This window comes from Saimiri boliviensis, chromosome 2, assembly GCF_048565385.1.
Source record: "Saimiri boliviensis isolate mSaiBol1 chromosome 2, mSaiBol1.pri, whole genome shotgun sequence".
NCBI classification, from domain to species: domain Eukaryota; kingdom Metazoa; phylum Chordata; class Mammalia; order Primates; family Cebidae; genus Saimiri; species Saimiri boliviensis.
Genome location: NC_133450.1, coordinates 126,571,985 through 126,597,309, shown reverse-complemented (window position 1 = coordinate 126,597,309; position 25,325 = coordinate 126,571,985). Strand labels below are relative to the sequence as shown.

The window sequence follows — 25,325 nt, the reverse complement described above, 5'->3', positions numbered from 1 at the left end:
TGCAGAGGCTCACGTATGTAATTCCAGCACTTCGGGAGGCCACGGTGGGTGGATTGCTGGAGCTCAGAAGTCTGAGACCAGCCTGGGCAACATGGTAAAAACCTTGTCTCTATCAAAAATACAGAAACTTGGCTGGGTGTGGTGGCATACGTCTATGATCCCAGCTACTTGGGTGGCCAAGGTGGGAGAACTGCTTAAGCCTGGGGGCAGAGGTTGCAGTAAGCGGAGATTGAACCACTGCACTCCAGCCTGGGTGACAGAGCCAGAACCTGTCTCAAAACACCACCACCAACAACAAAAAACCTAAAAAAACCCTTGCTAAACTATAAAGTGCTACACAAATGTTCAATTATTATGCCATTGCTTCTGCTAAAACACTGCATTATTTAATACCACAAATAGCACATTTGTCTTTTACAGACACATTCTTTACAAAATACATCAAATAAGGTTTAAAAAAAGATTTAATTTTTCAAATTCTTATAGGCCTTTTATATAAGGTCCTATCGACTCAAAGTTGTGAGCATGTTTTATTTAGCATTTTACTTTGAAATTTTACATCAATATTATCGCTGCTTCCCCTAATTCAGCACTAGGATAGCCATAGCTTTTTGACAATTTCCCTTTTAATAAAAAAGATGATTCAACCAACCAAAATAGGGCCCTCCTTACATAATGAGAATATAAATAGATCCCAACTATTAATTATTTTTTCTTACCACATTTTTTCTTCCCACATGTAGATCACTGCCAGCCCACTCTATCCTGTTTCTATCTGCCAAATTTTGCATCCACTGAATATAAAAAAATTTAAAAATTAAATATTAGGAAATTTAAAAAAAGACCTGGAAATGAGCTGAATATGTGGTGGGTATTACTTGTGGGAGCCTGGTTCAGGGCAGAGGTGGTTTTTCCTTTGTCTTCTGGAGGACCATTCCTCCAGGATTTAACTTTTTTTTTTTAATGTTGAATATAACCAGCTGGTTTCTATAATAAGAATTTGCTAGAATATAATGGCAACCTATTAAGAAATTCCAGTAGCTTCAGGAGGACATGAGTGCTGTCTGGTCTGATCTTCTTTAGAGGCAAAACTTTAGAGGTAAAACTGCTTTAAGAGCAAAGCAGTTAAGAATTCAGGCCCTGGGCTGGGCACAGTGGCTCATGCCTGTAATCCCAGCACTTTGGGAGGCTGAGGTGGGCGGATCACGAGGTCAAGAGATTGAGACCATCCTGGCCAATATGGTGAAACCCTGTCTCTACTAAAAATACAAAAATTAGCTGGGCGTGGTGGCACGCGCCTGTGGTCCCAGCTACTTGGGAGGCTGAGGCGGAAGAATCACTTGAACCCAGGAGGCAGAGGTTGTAGTGAGCCGAGATTATCTGTACTCCACCCTGGTAACAGAGCAAGACTCCGTCTCAAAAAAAAAAAAAAAAAAAAAAAAAAAAAAAAAAAAATTTCAGGCCCTGGCCTCAAAGCCTGGCTCCACCACACACCAGCTACATAACCTCGGTCACATCATGTACTTTCTCGCCACCTCTCTTCTCTTGTGGGGTTGTGGCGACAACTATTCAAGCCTGGCACGAAGAGAACACTTGATAAGGGTTGGCTATGACATTCTCCAGCCTGGCATACAGTGAGCACCCAGTAATATTTACTGAAGGAATAAATGGAATGCCTACTTATTAAATTTCAATCAACTGTAGCAATCCTAAGCAGCAGTTTTTGGTGGGTCAATGAAACCATCAAGCCTCTTTCCCTTCTTTTTCTGTACCTCTCCCTATCCCTAATCCATCATCCCTACTTCAGCAGTCAAGCAACTCACCAATTTCACAGGGCACACTCACTAGCACTGGGAGCGGGAGACACACAAATGGTTTCAGACCTATTTTCTGACCCAAGGAGCTCACCAGCCTTTTTATTAAAAAGTTCCTTTTTCCCCCCACCCCCGGCCTTATCCTGTCCCCTGAGCAACTTGGATTTGGTCTTTAGCATGCACAAACCCTTACACCATTTAGATACAGTTCAAACTCTTTCCTAGTTCATTCCAGTTCAGTCTGTGCCAGCCTCTGGGACCACCCAGGTATCTGAGTCAGTTCCTGCCCTCACTACAGTTCAGAGTCAGGGGAAGAGATGAAGCAGTAAGGATGATTTCAATACAACAAGGGACTTGCTAAGCTAGATGCATGGACATAGGAAGCTTCAGTCCCAGAGAATGGGGCACTGAACTGGGCTTGTTGGGGTGGGATCTGAGCTCAGTCGAAAGGATAAGATGAGTTAGATGAGAGGGGGTCCTAGGTGGGTACTCTAAGCTGAGGAAATGGCAAAAGCAAAGGCCCAACAATAATAGTGACGTAAAATTTTTTACATCAATATTTTTTCGTGGTGGAATAAACAACTTGATTGCAGAGTGAGGGGTAGGTGTGGGCAAGTGATGACACCATACACCCGCGACAGAACTCATTTATTCCACTGTGACAGCAGCCTGCTGATCAGAGGTGTGGCATGGTCAGATCTGCCTTCTCATGACTATCTGTGGCTGCAGCATTGGAGAACAGCGTTGACGGAGACAACACCAGAGGAGGGAAACCAGGGAAGAGACTCCTCTTCTTTGGCAGGCCCCTCTCCAGCAGACACACCATCTGCTGCGCCACCCTTCTCCGTGGTCCCTCCAAGGTCAGACTGGAATAGCCTAGAAACTGTTCCCTGTCCCTGGATACTCTGCTTCCTGCGTCCGGGCAGAGGGTGCCTGCCTCTGTGGCCTTCCTGCTCGGCTGGATTCCTTGGAGCTTGAGATGCTGAATATTCTGGATGCCAGTCCAGACCAAGGAATCAGAACCAAAGTCATGGCTGGAACTCAAGAGGCAGTGTAGGCCAGTAAATGTTTGCGGCTTGAATGATGGTTCCAGTGTGCCAAGAACTGTGTCAAGTACTTGGGTACGTAAAAGAGTAACACAGTTTCTGCTCTTACTGAGCTCACAGTCTGGAGGGGTCAGACAGGTCAGGACCCAGGTAACAACTACAGTGCAGTGCGATGGTGGCTGACAGGCTGTCACCCATGGTCAGAGAGCCAGAGGGGAACAGGGCTGACTCTGCTGGCAGGCATGAGGTGATGTCACAGAAGCCTGGTTTTGAAGGATGAATAAAAGTTGGGGTGGAAAAGGGTAGGTGGGAAATTAGCTGCTGCTTTTTTTTTTTTTTTTTTTCTTCCATAAATAGAGTCTAGCTCTGTTGCCCAGGTTAGAGTGCACTGGCACAATCTTGGCTTACTGCAACCTCTGCCTCCTGGATTCAAGAAATGCTCCTATCTCAGCCTCCTGAGTAGCTGGGATTCCAGGCCCATGCTACCACACCTGGATAATTCTTGTATTTTTAGTAGAGGTGGGGTTACACCATGTTGTCCAGGCTGGTCTTGAGCTCCTGACTGCGGGAGATCCACCCACCTCGGCTTCCCAAAGTATTGGGATTACAGGCGTGAGCCACCACCCCTTGCTGGGAAATTAGCTTCTTAATGTCTACTTTTGTTGCTGTCTTTTAGGAAAATGGAAGACAGTGACCCAATCCATGGAAGCGTTCTGAGGTTCAACTGGGAAGGCAAATTAAAGTGCCTAACAAGCAAGCTGGCAGGCCAGGAGTGGCAAATCTAGAGTTGGTGTACCAGGAGCCGAGAACTAGAAGACTGGAGATGACGTGATCTGGAGAGAAAGGGGGCTTTTGAAATGGAGGAGCTGTTAAACTAGAGATCATGTTTAGGATAGCAGAGAATGCGAGAGTGAAAAGAAGGGGCTGTGAACAGGGAGAGGGTTTTGTTTTGATTGCCTTTTATATAACTGCAGAAGTAAATGTATATTCCAGGCTGCGGTGCACTCAGGCTGCTATGGCGACCGGGGGCTGAAGTAAATGTATATTCATTGAAAGTAATCAGAAAATAAAAATATATGGTCACTTATAATTCTGTTTAGCCCAACCATTCTTATTATTTGGTGTGTACCCTTCCAGCCTTTCCTTCACGTATGTGCAGACACGTATATGTGTGTAAGCAGACAACATGCCACATAAAATCTTGGGGATTACAGACGTGGGGTTATAGGCATGAGCTGTCACACCTAGCCTATCTATCATTTTTAATGACTGCATAACATTCCACTGTATACACATGCTATAATGTCTCAATCCCCTACTGGTGGACATTTACTTTGTCCAAGGGCTACCATGATACCCTTGTACTGTATTATCTCCTTAGATAAATTCCAATTCACAGAATTGCAGAGTCAAAGGGAAGGCATATTTTTTAAGGCTTTTGATATATGTTACCAGTATCCACCATTGATTGTGTGTCTCCTGGGTGCCGGGCGCTGGGCTGAGCACTTTACACAACCGCATGAGGACACAGGCTTTATCTCCATTTCTACAGATGAGGAGTCTGGAGCTTAGAGGCTAAGGACCTCATGCACACATACTTGGATCCCTAAGAACATTTATATACCTTCAATAATGGGAGAACCTGTGGGCAGGTAGCTGTCATTATTTAGAAAATCGAGGAGTAGGTGAGGCATTGACAATGCCTTCTTAGTTTAGGAGACATCCCAACCCTGGATTCCCCATACCTTTTTCTTTTTTTGGAGACAGAGACTTGCTCTGTTGCCCAGGCTGGAGTGCAGTGGCATGATCTCAGGTTCAAGCAGTTCTCATGCCTCAGCCTCTCAAGCAGCTGGGGTTATAGGCATGTGCCACAACACCTAGCTAATTTCTGTATTTTCAGTAGAGATGGGGTTTCACCATGTTGCCCAGATTGGTCTCGAACTCCTGGCCTCAAGTGATCCACCTGCCTCAGTCTCCCCAAGTGCTGGGATTACGGGAATGAGTCACTGCACTCAGCCTCCCCATACCTCTTTGATGTAGCCAGATCAATGGGTTAGAGTTAGAGAGCCTAGATCAGAAGTGAAGAAACCTGCCTGGATCTTGGCTTGGCTGCCACTTGGCTGGAATCATCATGGAAAGTTAGAGCCAGAAGATTCAATGAATGAAGACTGAATGACTCAACAAGCAAGAACTGAACACCTTCCACAGGCTGGTCCTGTGCTGGGCACCAGGCTGAACATGATGGACAGGTCCCAACTGATGGAACTTGGAGCTGGGTAACTGTGTAGCAGTAGTCTTCAAGCTCCCATATTACTTGTAGTAGTCTCCCCTAACTGTCTCTGTTTTGGCTCATGGACGAAATCTTACTAGAAGTCTGATACTGATACAGAAAATAGATGAAGACAGAGCTGAGCAGGTGAACAGAGGAGGAAGGAACCCCTAAGTTCCAAATATCCCCCCACCTCCAGAGTCCAAACAGCAAGTGTGAAGGCCAGTGAGGTACACCAGCCCCCCTGCTTTTCAGAAAAGGAAAATGGGGCTTGAGGGAACAGCACAGTTAACAAATTAAAGGTGAACACATGTCTCCTCTGAACGTGCACCCTGCTTTGTAAAATGAAGGTATTAGAGTGTATGTCAACAGGGCCTTGGAAATACGACATAATTCTGGCAAAAACTTAACTTTTCATCAAGATGTGGCTTACTCTCAACTTTCAGGGAATAGTTTTGTTATTTACTTTATAATCTGTGCATTTGTGAACCAAAAGCAAAAGATATGGTGTGCAGCTCAATACACAAGATTTCAAACCATGTAAATTTATAAAGTGAAAATTCATAGCAGGGTCCTTCTCATTATATCATAAGGCAATGGGGAAAAAAAAAAAAAAAGAACCAAAGCATGAACAAGCTCTAAAATGTTCCAGAAAATGAATACTCTGAAACTGATTGTAAAGAAGACAAGTGAGACGTCTTAAATAGAATAACAAAACCATTTAAAATATAATCTGGAATCACTTTCAAATTTGTGCTAACATATACAGTGTTTTCATAGCCACCTTTTGGTAGATTGAAGGAATCAAGGAGGAAAAAAAAATCTAACGCTAACTTTAAAAAACTGATGAAGTCTGATTTTGTGCCAAAGTAGAATGGGATAGGATCTATAAAAAATCCTCAAACAGGCTGATCAGAGTGCAGTGGTGTTTATGACTAATTGATCACAACCAGCTACAGATTTCTTTTTTTTTTTTTTTTTTTTTTTGAGACGGAGTTTCGCTCTTGTTACCCAGGCTGGAGTGCAATGGCGCGATCTCGGCTCACCGCAACCTCTGCCTCCTGGGTTCAAGCAATTCTCCTGCCCCAGCCTCCTGAGTAGCTGGGATTACAGGCACGCACCACCATGCCCAGCTAATTTTTTGTATTTTTAGTAGAGACGGGGTTTCACCATGTTGACCAGGATGGTCTCGATCTCTCGACCTTGTGATCCACCCGCCTCGGCCTCCCAAAGTGCTGGGATTACAGGCTTGAGCCACCGCGCCCGGCCGCAGATTTCTTTGTTCTTCTCCACTCCCACTGCTTCACTTGACTAGCCTTAAAAAACAAACAAACAAATAAACCCACAAGGCAGGCCAAGATTGCTGATTAGAAGCAGCTGTGGATCGCAGCACTCATGGAGAACGAAAACGGCAAGTGAACTCTACACTTTCAACTGAGGTACCCAGATTCTCACACTGGGCCTGACTAGCTAGTCCCGGTGACTCACAGGGAGCGAGCAGAAGCAGAGTGAGGTGATGGCCCACCTGAGAACAGCACTGAGCCGGGGAGCCCCGATCATCAGCCACAGGAGGCGCTGAGGGATTGTGTAACCACGCTTCTCCCACAGATCTTTGCAACCAGTGGATCAAGAGATCACCTCGTGAGCCCAAGCCACCAGGATCTCGGGTCCAAAGCACAATGCTGTGCAGACTCTCGGTGGCTGCTTGGGCACTGAGAGTGCCCAACACAGAGACCCAGGAGTTTGTGCAGACTCCAGCCCGAGGAATACCTGTGAGGAAGGAGATTCATCTATTCCCCAAAGAAGGGGGCTGTTGCCAGGGAGCCAAGCAGCGTCATTCAGTGGGCCCACCCCCACAGCACCTCACAAGTTATGACCCACTGTCTTGAAATTCCAGACAGTGAGTGGCAGCAGGCTGGAGACTGCCTGAGATGACCAAGTTGGGGGAACAGGAAAGAGGGACAGATGCCATCTGTGCAGCTCAAGTCAGCCGTTCTGGCCTGCCAGCTCCTGGGAGTCAGGGTGGCCCAAACTGGGAGGAATTCCCCATAGCGCAACACAGCTGCTATGGTAGATTATGGCCAGACTGTTACTTTAAGCGGGACCCAGATGCTCTGGAGAGTTTGGGCAGTCTGGATGAGGGAGGTTTCCCCCAGCACAGCACACCTGCTCCACCAAGAGGCAGCCAGACTGCTTCTTTAAGTGGGTCCCTGATCCCATTCCTCCTGACTGGGTGCAACCCCCCAACAGGGTTCTCCAGATGCCTCCTCCAGGAGTGTTTCAGCTGGCATCAGATTGGTGAGCCTCTGGGATGGAGTCCCCAGAAGAAGGAGCTAGCTGCCATCTTTGCTGCTTTGTATCCTTTACTGGTGATACCTCCAGGTACAGGAGGGACCCAGGCAATCAGAGTCTGGAGTGGACCTCCAGCAAACCCCAGTGGCCCTATGGAGGAGAGGCCTGACTGTTAAAAGAAAAACAAATGGAAACCAACACCAACAAAAAGACTCCACGAAAACCCCATTCAAAGGTCAGCGAAGACTGAAGGTAGATAAGCCTAAAGAGATCAGAAAGAATCAATGTAAAAACGCTGAGAATTCGAAAAGCCAGAATGTCTCTTGTCCAAATGATTACCAGCATCTCTAATAGCAAAGGCACAGAACTGGGTTGAGGCTGAGAGAGATGAATTGGCAGAGTTAGGCTTCAGAAGGAGGGCAATAATGAACTTCACTGAGCTAAAGGAGCATGTTCTAACCCAATGCAAAGAAGCTAAGAATCATGATAAAACATTACAGGAGCTGATAACCAAAATAGCCAGCTTAGGGAGGAACATAAATGACCTGATAAAGCTAAAAGTTACAACACAAGGACATCATGATGCAATCACAAGTATCGACAGCTGAACAGACCAAGCAGAGGAAAGAATCTCAGAGCTTGAAGACTATCTTTCTGAAATAAGACAAGGAGACAATAGGGAAAAAAAGAATGAAAAGGAATGAACAAAATCTCCAATAAATATGGGATTGTGCAAAAAGACTGAACCTAAAACTGACTGGGGTACCTGAAAGAGATGGGGAGAATGGAACCAAGTTGAAAAATACACTTCAGGGTACCATCCAGGAGAACGTTTCCAACCTAGGAAGACAGGCCAATGTTCAAATTCTGGAAATCCAGAGAGTCTGAGTAAGATACTCCACGAAAAGATCAACCCCAAGACACATAATTATCAGATTTTTCAAGATCGAAATGGAAGAAAAAATGTTAAGGGCAGCTAGAGAGAAAGGCAAGGTCATCTAAAAAGGGAAGTCCATAAGACTAACTAACAGCAGACCTCTCAGTGGAAACCCCACAAGCCAGAAGAGAGTGGGGCCAATATTCAACATTCTTAAAGAAAAGAATTTCCAACCCAGAATTTTATATTTGGCCAAGCTAAGCTTCACAAGCAAAGGAGAAATAAGATCTTTTTCAAACAAGCAAATGCTGAGGGAATTTGTCACCACCAGGCCTGCCTTGCAAGAGCTCCACTAAATATGGAAAAGAAAAACTGCTACCAGTTACTACAAAAAACACTGAAGTACACAGACCAGTGACACTGTGACGCACCTACATAAACAAGTCTGCAAAGTAACTAGCTGGCATCATGATGACAGGATCAAATTCACATATAACAATATTAACCTCAAATATAAATGGGCTAAATGTCCCAATTAAAAGACACAGAATGGCAAGCCAGATCAAGCATTAAGACCCATTTGTATGCTATATTTAAGAGCCTCATCTCACATGCAAAGACACACACAGGCTAAAAATAAAGGAATGGAGGAAAATTTACTAAGCAAATGGAAAACAGCAAAAAACAGCATTGCAATTCCAGTATCTGACAAAACAGACTTTAAACCAACAAAGATAAAAAAAAGACAAAGAAGGGCACTGCATAATGGTGAAGCGTTCAATTTAACAAGAATAGCTAACTATTCTAAATATACATGCACACAATAAAGGAGCACCTGGATTCATAAAGCAAGTTCTTAGAGACCTACAAAGAGACTTAGACTCTCATACACTAATAGTGGGAGACTTTAACATCCCACTGGCAATATTAGATAGATCATTGAGACAGAAAATTAACAAAGATATTCTGAACCTGAACTCAGCTCTGGATAAAGTGGACCTGATAGATATCTACAGAACTCTCCACCCAGAACAACAGAATATACATTCTTCTCATCACCACATAGCTCGTACTCTAAAATTGATCACATAATTGGAAGTAAAACTCTCCTCAGCGAATGCAAAAGAACAGAAATCACAACAGTCTCTCAGACCACAGTGCCATAAAATTAGAACTCAGGATTAAGAAACAAACTCAAAACCACACAACTACATGGAAATTGAACACCCTGTTCCTAAAACTCCTGGGAAAATAATGAAATTATGGCAGATATCAAGAAGTTCTTTGAAACTAATGAGAACTAAGAGATAGTGTACCAGAATCTCTAGGACACAGTTAAGGCAGTGTTAAGAGGGAAATTTATAGCACGAAATGTCCATATCAGAAAGCAGGAAAGATGTCAAATCAACAACCTAACACAGGCGTCCCCAAACTTTTTACACAGGGGGCCAGTTCACTTCCCTCAGACCGTTGGAGGGCTGCCACATACTGTGCTCCTCTCACTGACCACCAATGAAAGAGGTGCCCCTTCTGAAGTGCGGTGGGGGGCCGGATAAATGGCCTCAGGGGGCCGCATGCAGCCCGCGGGCCGTAGTTTGGGGACGCCTGACCTAACATCACAGCTAACAAAAAGAACCAAGAGCAAACAAACCCCAAAGCTAGCAAAAGACAAGAAATAACCAAGATGAGAATGTAACTAAAGGAGACAGAGACATGGAAAACCCTTAAAAAAAAAATCAGTGAATCTAGGAGCTGGTGTTTTGAAAAAATTAATAAAATAGAATATTAGACAGACTAATAAAGAAAAAAGAATAAGACAGACACAATCAGAAATGATACAAGGGGTATCACCACTGACCCCACAGAAATACAACCAACCATTAGAGAATACTATAAATACCTCTATGCACATAAGCTAGAAAATCTAGAAGAAATGTATAAATTCCTGGATACATACACCCTCCCAAGACTGAACTAGGAAGAAATGGAATCCCTGAATAGACCAATAATGAGGTCTGAAATTGAGGCAGTAATAAATAGCCTACCAACCAAAAACAGCCCAGGACCAGACAGATTCACAGCTGAATTTTTCCAGAGGTACAAAGAGGGGCTGGTACCATTTCTTCTGAAACTATTTCAAACCATTGAAAAGAAGGGACTCCTCCCTAACTCATTTTATGAGATCAGCATCACCCTGATACCAAAACCTGGCAGAGATACAACAACAACAACTTTGGCCAAGTGCAGTGGCTCATGCCTGTAATCCCAGCACTGGGAGGCTCAGGTGGGTGGATCACCTGAGGTCAGGACTTCAAGACCAGTCTGGCCAACTTGGTGAAATCCTCTCTCTGCTAAAAATACAAAAAATTAGCTGGGTGTGGTGGTGGGCACCTGTAATCCCAGCTACTCAGAAGGCTGAGGCAGGAGAATCGCCTAAACTCCGGTGGCGGAGGTTGCCGTGAGCCGAGATCACGCCATCGCACTCCAGCCTGGGCAACAAGAACAAGACTCTGTCCCCTTGTGCCCCCAGCCCCCTACAGCAACAACAAAAAAAGAAAACTTCAGGTCAATATCCCTGATGAACATAGGTGCAAAAATCCTCAATAAAATACTGGGAAACCGAATCCAGCAGCACATTAAAAAACTTATCCACCACTATCAAGTTGGATTCATCCCCAGGATGCAAGGTTGGTTCAACATATGCAAATCAGTAAATATAACTCATTGTATAAAGAAAACTAAAGAAAAAATCCATGTGATTACCTCAATAGATGCAGAAAAGGCCTTCGATAAAATTCAACAACTGTTCATGTTAAAAAAACTCTCAATAAACAAGTTATTGAAGGAACATACCTCAAAATAGTAAGAACCACATAGAACAAACCTACAAGTATCATACTGAATGGGCAAAAGCTTGAAGCATTCCCCTTGAAAACTGGCACAAGACAAAGATGCCCTCTCTCTCCACTCCTATTCTACATAGCATTGGAAGCACTGGCCAGGGCAATCAGTCAAGAAAAAGAAATAAACAGTATTCAAATAGGAAGAGAGGAAGTCAAATTATCTATGTTTGCAGATGACAAGATCCTATATTTAGAAAACCCAAAAGCTTCTTAAGCCAATAAGCAACTTCAGCAAAGTCTCAGGATACAAAATCAACGTGCGAAAGTTGCTAGAGAGCCAAATCATGAATGAACTCCCATTCGCAATTGCTATGAAGAGAATGAAATACTTAGGAAAACAGCTAACAAGGGGAAGTGAAGGACCTCTTCAAGAACTATGAACTACTGCTCAAGGAAGCCAGAGAGGGCACAAACAAATGGGAAAACATTCAATGCTTATGGATAGGAAGAATCAATATAGTGAAAATTGCCATACTGCCCAAAGTAATTTATAGATACAATGCAATTCACATTAAACTGCCAATGACGTTCTTCACAGAATTAAAAAAAAAATTTTAATTCACATGGGAGCAAAAAAGAGCCCATATAGTCAAGACAATCCTCAGCAAAAAGAACAAAGCTGGAGGCATTCATGCTACCCAACTTCAAATTATTCTACAAGGCTGCAGTAACTAAAACAGCATGGTACTGGTACAAAAACAGACACATAGACAAATGCAACTGAATGGAGAGCTGGGAATCGGAGTGAAGCTCACACAGCCCTTGAGGCTGCTGTGTGTGTTGGCTGAAATGAACACCATGTCCTTCCTGCTCTGTCTGCTTTCAGCCTGTCTATCAGATTATTCCTCAGTTTACTTTCAAGTTAAAGACTCTTCAGAGCTGAATTGTTTTCCCTTTTCTCTTTTTTATTTTTTAAGATAGGATCGTGCTCTGTCACCTAGGCTTGAGTGCAGGGTGCAATCACAGCTCACTGCAGTCCCAACCTCCTGGGCTCAAGTGATCCTCCCACCTCAGCCTCCCGAGTAGCTGGGACCACAGATGCACACCACCATGCCTGGATAATCTTTTTAAAAAAATTTTTTTGAGAGTTGAGGTCTTGCTATGTTGCCCAGGCTGGTCTTAAACTCCTGGGCTCAAGTGATTCCCCCGTCTCAGCCTTCCAAAGTGAGCCATCATGCCTGGCCTCCTTTTATTCTTGAGCTTGACTCCTACTCTAGTACTCATTTTTCCCTTATTATAAAAAGCAGTCAATGTGCTGGGCGCGGTGGCTCACGCCTGTACTCCCAGCACTTTGGGAGGTAGAGTCAGGTGGATCATTTAAGCCCAGGAGATCAAGACCAGCCAGGGCAACATGGAGAAACCCCATATCTATTTAAAAATGTAAAAATTAGCCAGGTATGGTGGCAGACACATGTAATTCCAGCTATTTAAAAGGCTGAGGTGACCGGGAGTTTGAGGCAGCAGTGAGCCACGATTGGGCCACTGTACTCCAGCCTAGGTGACAGAGTGAGAACATAGCCCCCCCCCAAAAAAAAAAAAAACAATCAGTAACTGTATAGATGTATGAGGGTATTCCCTTTCCATACCCCTCTCTAGAGATAACAAGCTCCTTGTGTATCCTTCCAGACACTTACTGCATACACAAACACCTCTTGTTTATTGAGATCATGTTATATACACTGTTCGGCACTTTGCTTTTTATTTTCTTATACTTAATAAAGAAAATTGACACCTGGTCATACATGGATTTACTTTTTTTTCTTTTCAATGCAAACCTCAACTAACTTTCTTTTTTTTTCATTTGATAATTACTTAGCCTAGTAAATACGATATTTACTCAGCCTAGCTCACTGTTGTAGGAGGGTGATCCACAGTAAATAATACAAATAAAGTACCTGCTGCCAAGGGGCTTACATTCTAGTAAGGGGGACATAAAATCAACCAATCATCAATCAATCAACAAAGAATAAATGAATGAAAGTAATTTCAGAGAGTGACGAAGTGAACAATGAAAGGGAGCTGAACAATGAAAGCAAGTTGGGATAGGCATGGCCATTTTAGATTCAGGAGTCAGGAAAGATGCCTCTGAGGAGGTGGAATATGAACCAAGACAGAACATATGAAGGAAGTTATGCAAAGAAGTGGGAGAATTCCAACAGAGAACACACAAACTGTCTGAAGGCTGAAGGCAAGAACAAGCTTGATGGTCTGAAGCCCACCACGACGGCCAGTTTGACTGGCAATAGTGAGCAAAGCATAGACCGATCCAAGGTGAAGTAGAAGAGGTAGATGGAGCCAGGTCAGTTGGGGAGATTACTGGTAAATCTCAACTTTATAAGAGAAGGTCTAGCATGGTGAGGACAGCTGTCCTGGGAGCCTGACCCTCCTCTACTCCCTATTCAACATTAGAGTAGCTGCACAATCTTAGGGAAGTCCCTTCACCCCTCCCTGGATCTCAGCTGTTTGCTCATCTTTAAGGGACAGGGCTGTTGGGAAGAGAAGGAAATGTTTTGTGCTAGAGACTGAAGCTGAAGCACGGGACCCCTCTTGATCTAAGAGCTGTGTGATGGGCTAAATCAGGCATCCCCAAACTTTTTACCCAAGGGGCCAGTTCACTGTCTCTCAGACCGTTGGAGGGCCGTCACACACTGTGCTCCTCTCACTGACCACCAGTGAAAGAGGTGCCCCTTCCTGAAGTGCAGTGGGGGGCCGGATAAATGGCCTCAGGGGGCTGCATGTGGCCTATGGGCCATAGTTTGGGGACTCCTGGGCTAAATGATGGCCCCAAAGGTGTCCACACTTTAATCCCCAGAACCAGTGGAGATGCAATTTAATGGCAAAAGGGACTTTATAGATATGATTAAGTGAAGGCTCTGGAGATGGGGAGATTATCCTGGATCATCCAGGTGGGCCCAACATAATGACAGGGATCCTAATAAGAGGGAGTAGGTAGGTCAGAGTCAGAGAGAGAGGTGACCACAGAAGCAGTGCTCAGAACAACGGGAGCCTTGGGCCACGAACATGGGCAGCCCCTAGAAGCTAGAAAGAGCAAGAAATGGATTCTCCCCTAAAGCCTCCAGAAGGACCAGCCCACCCATTTTAGCCACCGATGACAGACCTCCAGCACTAAGAAACAAATGTACATTACTGTAAGCCACTAAGTTTGTGGACATTTGTACAGCAGTAATCAAAAACAAATGCACGCAGCAACCACATGATTCTAAAATGCCTTGGAATCAAGGTGGTGAGTACTCACCTGTGGGAGAAGTTAAGCAGAAAATGACAAGGAGAAAGCTCTGGGGAGAAGCGGGGAGAAGCAGGAAGCTCTGCGGAAGGGGAAAATGCGACCTGGGGCCGCGGAGTTTGATGTGAGCTGGCTTCTCATCAGAGGACCCAAATAAACTATTAACATCTTCTGCTGGGCGTGGTGGCTCACACCTGTAATCCAAGCACTTTGGAGGCCAAGGTGGGCAGATCACCTGAGGTCGGGAGTTCAAGACCAGCCTGACCAACATGGTGAAGCCCCATCTTTAAAAAAGAAAAAAAAGGAAAAAAAAAAAAAATCTTCTATATTTAATGTTGGCCAAGCATCTGGCTTGGGGATGAGGGCCAAAGGGATGGAGGTGAAAAGCTCAGGGTCTGAAGACAGGAAACCTTTATTTTTCCCTCAGAATTTATGCTCTATAATTTTACTGTGTTCACCTTAAGGCAAGAATTTAGGCAAGTCCAAGCTAATAGGAGGCAACAGCTATCCCGGTTTGCCTAGGACTGGAGGGTCTCCTGGGATGCAGGACTTTCCATTTTAAAACCTAGGGTCTGGCGGGGCACCGTGGCTCACGCCTATAATCCCAGCACTTTGGGAGGCTGAGGCTGGTGGGTCACCCGAGGTCAGGAGTTTGAGACCAGCCTGGCCAACATGGCAAAACCCCATCTCTCCTAAAAATATACAAACTAGCCAGGGGTATATAATCCTGGCGCATGCCTATAATCCCAGCTACTAGGGGCTGAGGCAGGAGAACTGCTTGAACCTGGGAAGCAGAGGTTGCAGTGAGCCAAGATTGTGCCACTGCACTCCAGCCCGGGCAACAGAGCAAGCCTCCATCTCAAACAAACAAACTGAGGGTCCCAGGTAAACTGGGATGAGTTGGTTACCTTAGCTGATAGCCTAAAGGGGTCTCCCTGACTAAGGCAGAGGCTTCTAGGCCACATATATAACAATACTAAAATGTAAAAATGTGCAGGCATCTAACACATGTTGTTCTAGGGAATACACCAGGCCCCTCTGGTGTCAGCCACGTACCCTAATTTGTTACTATAAAACTCACATGTCTGGTCACACATTCCCAATTCACAGGAAACCATCCTAGGAATCCAAAATGGGAGATATCTGCTGAGGTCATCACGAAGCAGGGGCTGGGAATCTCAGTTGGGCAAGAAATAAGGCCTGTGTGTGTCAGAAACAAAACTGTCAGGCCGGGCAAAGCAACTCACACCTGTAACCCCAGTACTTTGGGAGGCCAAGGTGGGCAGATCACCTCAGCTCAGGAGTTTGAAAACAGCCTGGCCAACATGGTGAAACGTGGTCTCAACTACAAATACAAAAATTAGCCAGGCATGGTGGCACACGCCTGTAGCCTCAGTTACTCAGGAGGCTGAGGCAGGAGAATCGCTTGAACCTGGAAGGCAGAAATGCAGTGAGCTGAGATCATGCCACTGCACTCCAGCCTGGGTGACAGAGCGAGACTCCATCTAAAAAAAAAAAAAAAAAAAAAAAAAAAACCAAACACCCCAAAACAAAAAAGAAACAGATCTGTCAACTAAGGGGCTGCCAGCCCCCATAAGGGATACAGGAAAGTACAGGCTGGCAGCCCCTGCTCTGCGGAGTAAACAGATTCAGTTTATGGTCCTCCCCAGCTTCACCAGACCCTCCTACCTTCCCCCAGGCTCTCAGCCACTTGCTCAAGGGGAGTCCTTCAAAGAAAGCCATATCATTTCCAAACTGAATCCTGGCCCAACCACTAACCAGCTGCTTGACCCTGAACAAATTACTTGGCTTTACTAAGCCTGCTTGTTCATCCCGCAGATAGGGGTGATACCACCTTCCTTCATACGGGGAAAAATGACACCACAGTTGCTTGACACCTGACAGGGTGCCAGCTTATACTTCCACAGGTAAAACTCATCAGCATCCTTTCCTCCCTTTCCCACCTGAGTGCCAAGGGATGAACACACTTAGGAAGAAGCTGGGGGCATCTAGGCTAGGGTAAGGTAAGAGCAGCTGCAGGGTCAACTGTGGGACCAAGACAAACTCAGAAATCATCTCTCACTCTTTCACCCGCAGCTGTAACTTCCATCAAGAGCTGGCAAGTGGTGTCCAAGGCAGGCTCTCTAATAAGAGGGAGAGAGACATTTGTGAAGAATTCTTACCCCAAGTCACTCACCTCTCACACTTCATTGCCCTCCTTCAGGCTGTCTTGTTCTGCCACAAAACATGGCAGGCAGAGTGAGCCCAGGAAAACAATCAGGTCCGTCCTCTCTCGAACCCCTCCAAAGTCTTACCAACTCACTGGGAGTAAGAGCCCAAATCCTCCCTGTGCCCATGGGGTCTTGCATGACCTCCCAGCATAACCTGCAGCTAGACTCTGCCCTGCACACTCCCCTCCAGGCACACCTGCCTGCTCGCTCTTCCTCAGATACATCAAATACACCCCTCCGGGAGTCTCTTCCTAGCGCCTCCTTTTGCTTGAAGTTTGCTCTCCAGATGGGAGTCACGGTGCTGGTTCTTCACTACCTTCAGGTCTGGATTCAAAAGTCCTTCTCAATGAGGCCTCCCTGGGTCACCTTCTCTAAAGCTGCTGCTCCCCCACACCTCATTTCCCACTTTCTGCTTTAGTTCTTTCCTCTCTAATGCATGTCATCTAGCCTGTCACCCATATTACTCATTTGTCCTCTGACTCCCACACTAGAATGGAAGCTCTGCCAGGGAGGGATGCTGATGTGACTTGTTCACTGCACTGTCCCCCAGGGCTGAGAACAGTGCCTGACATACAATGGGCCCGCAGATTGTGCTGAATGAGTGACAGGCTTGGGTGTGTGTACATGTCAACGGAGGGGTGGAGACGGGAGTAACTGCTAGGCCAAGGTGACTGAAGGCTAGAGATGATGTGATCTCATGCCTGGTGGTGGGACAGGAAGGGGACAGGTGTGAGGTCAGTCCATGTGGAGGTGGGTTTGGAAGTGTGACACCAAGGGATCAGTTTAGAGCTTCCATTTTCTGTGGAGGAGTCCAGGTGGAAGGGGAAGAGTCAGAGACCCATGCAGCATGGAGAAAGTCTAAAATTTTCACTGTGAAGAGCTGACCAGAGAAACTCCAGCCTGCTCTGAAAGCCTTGGTAGACTCGTGACTGTGGAACTGACAACGGTCTCAGCGAGCCTCCTGTGTGCCACTTCTCCAGCAGCTGCAGGCACAAGAGAGAGAGGAGACATCAGATTCATCCAGGACTAGGGTCCTACCAGGCAGCTCCCAGGAAGAGGCAGAAGGAGAAGGAAATTTGGATTCCTTGGCAAGATTGTTGCTGAAATGGTGGCCCAAGTCTCGATGCTGGATACTGAGGGAAAAGAAAGGAAGGGGCTGAGAAACTGGAAGAGAAGAGAGCTGGGATCCTGGAGGAAGGAGATCTCCCCAGGGAGGGACTATGCTTGGAGATGGAGGCAGCAATTTGAGGTGAGGGAAGAGGGGCAGTCCTGAGTGCTGACAAGAACCCAGGGTGTGTGCAGCAAGGCTGCGACGGTGAGGGGCCAGCATGTCATCTCACAGGATAGGGCAGGGCTTAGGGGCAAGAGGAAGACTCAAGCCACAGTCCTAAGACATGTCAAAGTCCTTAAGAACAGAGAGAACCTGGCTGGGCACACAGTGGCTCATACCTGTAATCCTAGCACTTTAGGAGGCCAAGACAGAAGGATTGCTTGAGGCCAGGAGTTCAAGACCCCCTTGGGCAACACAGTGAGACCCTGTCTCTACAAAGAATTTTGAAACAAAAGTAGCCAGGTGTAGTTGTGCATGCCTGTAGTCCCAGTTACCTGGGAAGCTGAGACAGGAGGACTGCTTGAGCTCAGGAGGTTGACGCTGCAATGAGCTATGATAAGTCCACTTTGCTCCAGCCTGGATGACAAAGTGAAATCCTATCTCCTAAAAAAAAAAAAAAAAAAAAAAAAAAAAAAAAAAAAAAAAGATGGGCCAGGCGCCGTGGCTCACGCCTGTAATCCCAACACTTTGGGAGGCCGAGGCGGGCGGATCACCTGAGGTTGCGAGTTCGAGACTGGCCTAACATGGAGAAACCTCGTCTCCATAAAAAATAAAGAAAAAAAAAGATTAATAAAGAAGAGAATAGCTGAGCGTGGTGGCTCATGCCTATAATCCCGGTATTTTTGGAGGCTAAGGTGGGCCAATCACTTGAAGTCAAGAGTTCGAGACCAGCCTGGCCAACATAGTAAAGTCCCACGTACTAAAAGTACAAAAATTAGCTGGGCGTGGTGGCACATGCCTATAGTCAGTCCCAGTTACTTGGGAGGCTAAGGCAGGAGAATCGCTTAAACCCAGGAGGTGGAGCCTGCAGTGAGCCAAGATTGCACCATTGCACTCCAGCCTGGGCAACAGAGCAATACTCCATCTTAAAAGAAAAAGGAAAAAAGGAAAAAAGAAAAGAAATGAGAGAATGTGGCTGGGAAGTCAGGCGACATGTCAACGGGGAAGAGGTCAACAGAGTGATAAGAACCTTCAAGGAGGCCGGGCGCGGTGGCTCAAGCCTGTAATCCCAGCACTTTGGGAGGCCGAGGCGGGTGGATCACAAGATCGAGACCATCCTGGTCAACATGGTGAAACCCCGTCTCTACTAAAAATACTAAAAATTAGCTGGGCATGGTGGCGCGTGCCTGTAATCCCAGCTACTCAGGAGGCTGAGGCAGGAGAATTGCCTGAACCCAGGAGGCGGAGGTTGCGGTGAGCCGAGATCGCGCCATTGCACTCCAGCCTGGGTAACAAGAGCGAAACTCCGCCTCAAAAAAAAAAAAAAAAAAAAAAAAAAAGAACCTTCAAGGAGCAAAGGTTTTACTGGGGGGTGGAAGAGAAGTGGTCTGGAAGCTGCAGGGGAATCAAGAGAGATACAACCACATGACTTCTAGTCTTTCCGGCTCAAAAATTCCGACATATGCAGGTAGAGACAGACCCTCCCACTGTGTGTCTAAAATCTGGTCCTAGCTTTGGAGGGCACTACTCTTGGCAGGACAAAAAAGCTTCCTCTTTTGGATTGACTAAATCTGTCCCCTGAGCTTCCCTATTGAAAATGTCAGGCCGGGCGCGGTGGCTCAAGCTTGTAATCCCAGCACTTTGGGAGGCCGAGGCGGGTGGATCACGAGGTCAACAGATCGAGACCATCCTGGTCAACATGGTGAAACCCCGTCTCTACTAAAAATACAAAAAATTAGCTGGGCATGGTGGCACGTGCCTGTAATCCCAGCTACTCAGGAGGCTGAGGCAGGAGAATTGCCTGAACCCAGGAGGCGGAGGTTGCGGTGAGCCGAGATCGCGCCATTGCACTCCAGCCTGGGTAACAAGAGCGAAACTCCGTCTCAAAAAAAAAAAAAAAAAAAAAAAAAAAGAAAATGTCATCTCTGCCATTTCTTCGTCTTAAGGCAACTTACAAATTCACAGAAAAGCTGAAAATATCCAGGTGTGCATTCTGCACTGGTGAATAAGTGAGTTTCTGGAGAACACTCTCTGCATGAAGCTCAAAGGGGTTTGGCAAAAAAAATCCAAAGTGAGCCTGAACTGGCACTCTGACTGCCTAGGGGGAATCCTGGTCCCATCACTTATTAGTAGGGGACCTTCCGTAAGTCCTGTAACTTCTTTGTGCTTCGGTTTCCTCATCTGTCAAAGGGAGAAGTTAGACGACCTATTAATACTTTAGAGGCACTAACGGCATGATCGTTATTTGGAGTATGGGAATTTGCAAAGGGAAATTAGGCAGACCCTGTCTCATGCCTCCCAACGTCCATTCCCCACTTCCTTCCTGATGACAGAAACCAAGCTTTGGCTGGGAATGGCTCAGCTGAACCTTTCCCAGCCTCCCTTAGAGTAGCCTCGTGGCCTAGTTCTGACCAATGAAGTCTCATTGCTGGATACTGAGTGAGAAGAAACAAAGGGGCTGAGAAACTGGAAGAGAGGAGAGCTGGGATCCTGGAGGAAGGAGATCTCCCCAGGGGAGAAATCTTTGGGGGAGAGAGGCTGGTTTCTTTTTTTTTTTTGAAACGGAGTTTCGCTGTTATTGCCCAGGCTGCAGTGCAATGGCACGATCTCAGCTCACTGCAACCTCCGCCTCCTGAGTTCAAGCGATTCTCCTGCCTCAGTCTCCCTAGTAGCTGGCATTACAGGCAACCACCACCACACCCAGCTAATTTTTGTATTTTTAGTAGAAACAGGATTTCACTATGTTGGCCAGGCTGGTCTCGAACTGCAAGGAGGATTTCTGGGAAAACTTTCGCTTTGCTTTCTTGATAGGAAGCAAAGAGAGATTGGGGTGCTTATTCTCTCTTCTTCCTGCTTTGGATACAGAAGTGATGTTTGGAGCTGTAGCAATCACATTATAATCATGGGGCAAATGCCACTGCCCTAAGGTGTGGGGAAGAAAGGCAGAAGGAGCCTGGGTCCCCAACAGGGTAGACAGTGTAGGCGTGGGTGGCAGGGGATTGAGGGGGTGCAGTGCTGCTGAACAGAAGCAGGTGATCATCCTCCTTTGCTGTTGTTATGTAAGAAAAGTAACTCTGAATTTGCATAACTACATTATTTGGGGTTTATCATTAGTGATTGCCGGACTCGGTTTCTAAGCTTAGAGTGCCTCCTATTTAAAGGAGACCCCTAGGAAAGCACAGCACATGCTAAATTCAGGTCATCCACTTCTCTTACGTGATCTTCAGATATCAAAGGCTGAAGGCCCTAGCACGAACCCCATGTTTCCATTCCAAACAGAATGTAAAGGGTGGCACCCATTAGGAATGGCAGAACAACGTCAAGGTGTGCGGGAGGGCACCGTGGGAGGCCTTGCCCAGCAAAGAGGAGATGCCACCCTCAGGGTTGAAAACTGAGCAGATACTACCACTTCCCCAAGCCTGGCCCCCAGCCCACATTCTGCTGAGGAGGAGCCTCTGACAAAGTCAAGGAACGCTGTTCTGGCCGACAGCCACCGAACCTGGCTATTTAATCTAATCGCTCATAAAAATCACAGAGCCAGTTCTGAATTACGGTGATGATGGTGAAGTTTAAGGTTGCTATGGCTCTTTTACGCCGATCACACCGCTTTGATCCAAAAGCTTCTTAAACAGCCTTAAACGAACTGAACGGTTGAATTTGGTGAGCTCCTCCGCTTCCCTTCCCTCCTGTCATCCAGCTCCCAGCCCCCAAGCATAGAGGAGAGGCTGGAAAAATGAGCTCTGAAATTGGAGTCTCATGAAAGCAAAACTGAGAACCGACACAACAGTGATGGAGAAAGCCAGATGATGAAAAAACAAAACAGGAGTCTCTCCTAGGCCGCGCCCACACGGGCTGGCCCGCTGACTCGTCACCACCAACACCCCACCCCCTGCCCTCCGCCTGGGAGGGGCAGGAACGCGATTAGTCCGCTGCTTCCAGGCAGGTGATGAGGCCGGCTGGTCCCGCGGCCCTCCGCTAGCGGGCGGCGGGGGTCTGTCGGGCGCCCGGACCCTCCGAGGGTCTCACGCCCGCGCGCCCCCGGGCTCCGGGGCGCTACCTGCGCCTCACCTGCGCGCCCGGGCACTGGGCCCTGCTCCCTGGTGGTGGCGCGGGCCTGGCTCCAGTCGCGGCCCCGGCCTTCCCCGCCCGCTCCCGGCCCGCACTCACGCTCCACGTCGTGCAGCTTGGCCCGCTCCTCCTCCAGCTTGCCCTTGAGGCTCTCGGCCTCGCTCTTCAGCGACGCCAGCGTCTCGTTTTCGTGCAGCCCCTCGGTTGCCATCTTCGCGCGGGGAGGGAAGCGAAGAACGGGGATGCGCTGAGCCGCGGCGGGCGCCGCTCCAGCCCCCTTTCCCGGCCCCCGTTCCCGGCCCCGAGCGCCGCCCCGCGGCCCCGCCCTCCGCGATGACGCCAGCAGCTGCGGGCCCTGCCGCGGCGCCGGAGCCCCCCGACCTCGACACCTGGGCGCTGGCTCTGGCGCGGTGCCCGGGGCGATGTCCGCGTCAGCGCTGCCGCGCACGCGGTCCGGGAGAGGCGGGGAGTGCCACGCCCATTTTACCGGCGGGCAAACTGAGGCTCAGGGATACTGGGTGATTTGCCCGAGGACGCACACAGAGGGAAGGGCCAAGTCGGGATTCTAACTCAGAACTCCCCGCTTCTGGGGAGACCGGTGAGGTCCCCGCGACATGGCCCTCACATCCCCACGCCCCGGGTGCAGATCTCCGCTCTGTGGGACTTGATTGCGGGCCTGTGGCTCCCGCAGGCTCCAGAGAGGACCGGAGAGGAGACGGCCACGAGGCTTGGCCGCAGGTAGCTGTAGTGCCACCCACTCAAGGAACCGGAAACCCTCTTCGTTTGTTATCTAAATATGCAAAAATAAAACTAGTTCTGCCTCTGAGAAGGGGTCCCTGCGGCATTAGGAGGCCCACACTTAGTTTTTCTTTTCTTCACTCAGGAAGAAAGAAAAGAAAGAAGAAAGATTGCTGATTCTTCACTCAGGAATCAGGCCCCGTCCTGCGGGCTGTAAAAGGAGGCGGGCGGTGGGTCGGTGGCCGCGCAAGCTCAGACCTGGGGCTTCTGAGCCACGCCCCGGCACCTCCGACCCCTCATTTCTGAGGCCACCTCCTTCCCTTTGGAATGAAGGGCTGGTACAGTTCTCCCAACATGCACGTGTACTGACTTCTGTCAGACTGAAGCATCCCCTCGCCCCAAGTGCCTGAAATGTGGGAGGCACTGTTCTGTGTTTTAATTAGCACTTGTTTAATCCTCACAGGAGTCACCTTGAATGGGCACTTTTAACCCCACTTTACAGAAGAGCAAACTGAGGCACAGAAAGGCTGAGTAATTACTCAGGGGGCATTGTCCCAGAAAGAGGGAGAGACAGGATTTGGACCCAGGCAGGTTGGCGCCATAGTCCTCGACTGGTGTGGATGATTCAACCCAAGCCTTCTCTTCTTTCCCTCCTTTGTGATCTTGCATGCGTTTGTGAGGAGAATGGGGAGACACATCAAAATCACAAATTCTGGCGGAAACATCGCCAAGTAGAATCTTGGGTGCTGTCCCCACCTCTCTGTACCTGCTCCCTCCCAGAGGAGCGGACCTCCAGTTGCTGTCCCGGGCCCTCTTTGTCTGAGAAAAGTTGAACGTACTCGATATTAATCTGTACATAGTTGTTTTTCAGGTTAGAGTCTGAGATCCTCAGTTTCCATATCTGTAAAAACTTCTTCACAGGATCTGCTTCATAGGATTGTTAGGAGAATTAAGTAAGATAGTGTGGGCCGGGCACGGTGGCTCACACCTGTAATCCCAACACTTTGGGAGGCCAAGTTGGGTGGATCATTTGAGGTCAGGAGTTCGGAACCAGCCTGACCAACATGGCGAAACCCTGTCTCCACTAAAAATACAAAAATTAGCCTGGTGTGGTGGCACATGCCTGTAATCCCAGCTACTCAGGAGGCTGAGACACAAGAAATGCTTGAACCCAGGAGTCAGAGACTGCAGTGAGCCAAGATCTCGCCACTGTGCTCCAGCCTGGGCGACAGAGCAAAACTCAAAAATAAAACAAACAAAACAAAACAAAACAAAAGGTAAGATAGTATGGTTGAAGACTTTAGCAGATTTCTCCATACATAGCAGATGCTTATTCACTGTTGGTTCTCTTTTCCGTTACCATCGGGGTGTGTGTGTGTGTGTGTGTGTGTGTGTGTGTGTGTGTGTGTGTATTTATTTATTTATTGCGATGGAGTTTTGCTCTTGTTGCCCAGGCTAGAGTGCAATGGCGCCATCTTGGCTCACTGCAACCTCCACCTCCCGGGTTCAAGCAATTCTCCTGCCTCAGCCTCCCGAGTAGCTGCGATTTCAGGCATGCGCCACCACACCCGACTAATTTTGTATTTTTAGTAGAGCCACGGTTTCTCCATGTTGGTCAGGGTGGTCTCAAACTCCTGACCTCAGGTGATCCGCACACCTCAGCCTCCCAAAGGGCTGGGATTACAGGCGTGAGTGACCGCACCCGGCCCCTATCCATATATTTATTTGTCATTGTTTCTCAGTAGTTAGCATAGTACTTGCATATGGTAGGTGCTCAGTTAATGCTAGTTTATTAAATGGATGTATAAAAACAATGTATAAAATATATAAATCTTTATAAACTATGTTAAAAATAAATGTATAACATAAACATGTTTATAAATGAATAAATACATAAATGATTTATATAAATACAATTATTTAAGTATAAGATAAAAATAAAGGCTGGGTGTGGTGGCTCACACCTGTAATCCCAGCACTTTGGGAGGCTGAGGCGGGTGGATCACCTGAGGTTGGGTGTTCAAGACCACCCTGACCAACATGGAGAAACCTCATCTCTACTAAAAATACAAAAATTAGCTGAGTGTGGTGGTGCATGCCTGTGATCCCAGCTATTCCGGAGGCTGAGGCAGGAGAATCGCTTAAACCTGGGAGATGGAGGTTGTGGTGAGCCGAGTTCACACCATTGTACTCCAGCCTGGGCAACAAGAGCTAAACTTCGTCTCAAAAAATATATATATATATAAATATATAAATAAAAATAAAATACAAAAGCAAAAATATTACACCTTTCTGAGGGTTTGCAAAGCAACAGGTTAACAGCACAGGCTCTATCCAGAGCTGACTACTTGGGGGCAAATCCTGGCTCTGCAGTGTGGCCTGAGGGATTTACTTGCCTGTGTCTCGGGCTCCTCATCTGTAAATGGGGATAACATCTCCTTCAGACTCTGTACAGCATTCAGAGACAGCAGTGCATGGCACAGAGTATGCATCTGTTACTATTACTGAGACTGCCTGATACACTTGAGCAGTTCACATGAGGTAATTTAAATGAGACACTGAGTCAAGGGGGA

The 25,325-nt window shown here is 47.2% G+C and overlaps 1 protein-coding gene across 1 annotated transcript in view; it reads right to left on the bottom strand.

Moving 5' to 3' along the window:
• Positions 1–22,445, bottom strand: part of GNB5 (G protein subunit beta 5) — a 64,013-nt gene extending 41,568 nt beyond the window's left edge. The window contains exon 1 of the mRNA XM_039462854.2: positions 22,114–22,445. Within this exon, the coding sequence (XP_039318788.1) occupies positions 22,114–22,225 (112 nt within the window). The 5' untranslated portion in view covers positions 22,226–22,445. The remainder of the gene's footprint in view (positions 1–22,113) is intronic.
• Between the last annotated feature and the right edge of the window lie 2,880 nt (positions 22,446–25,325).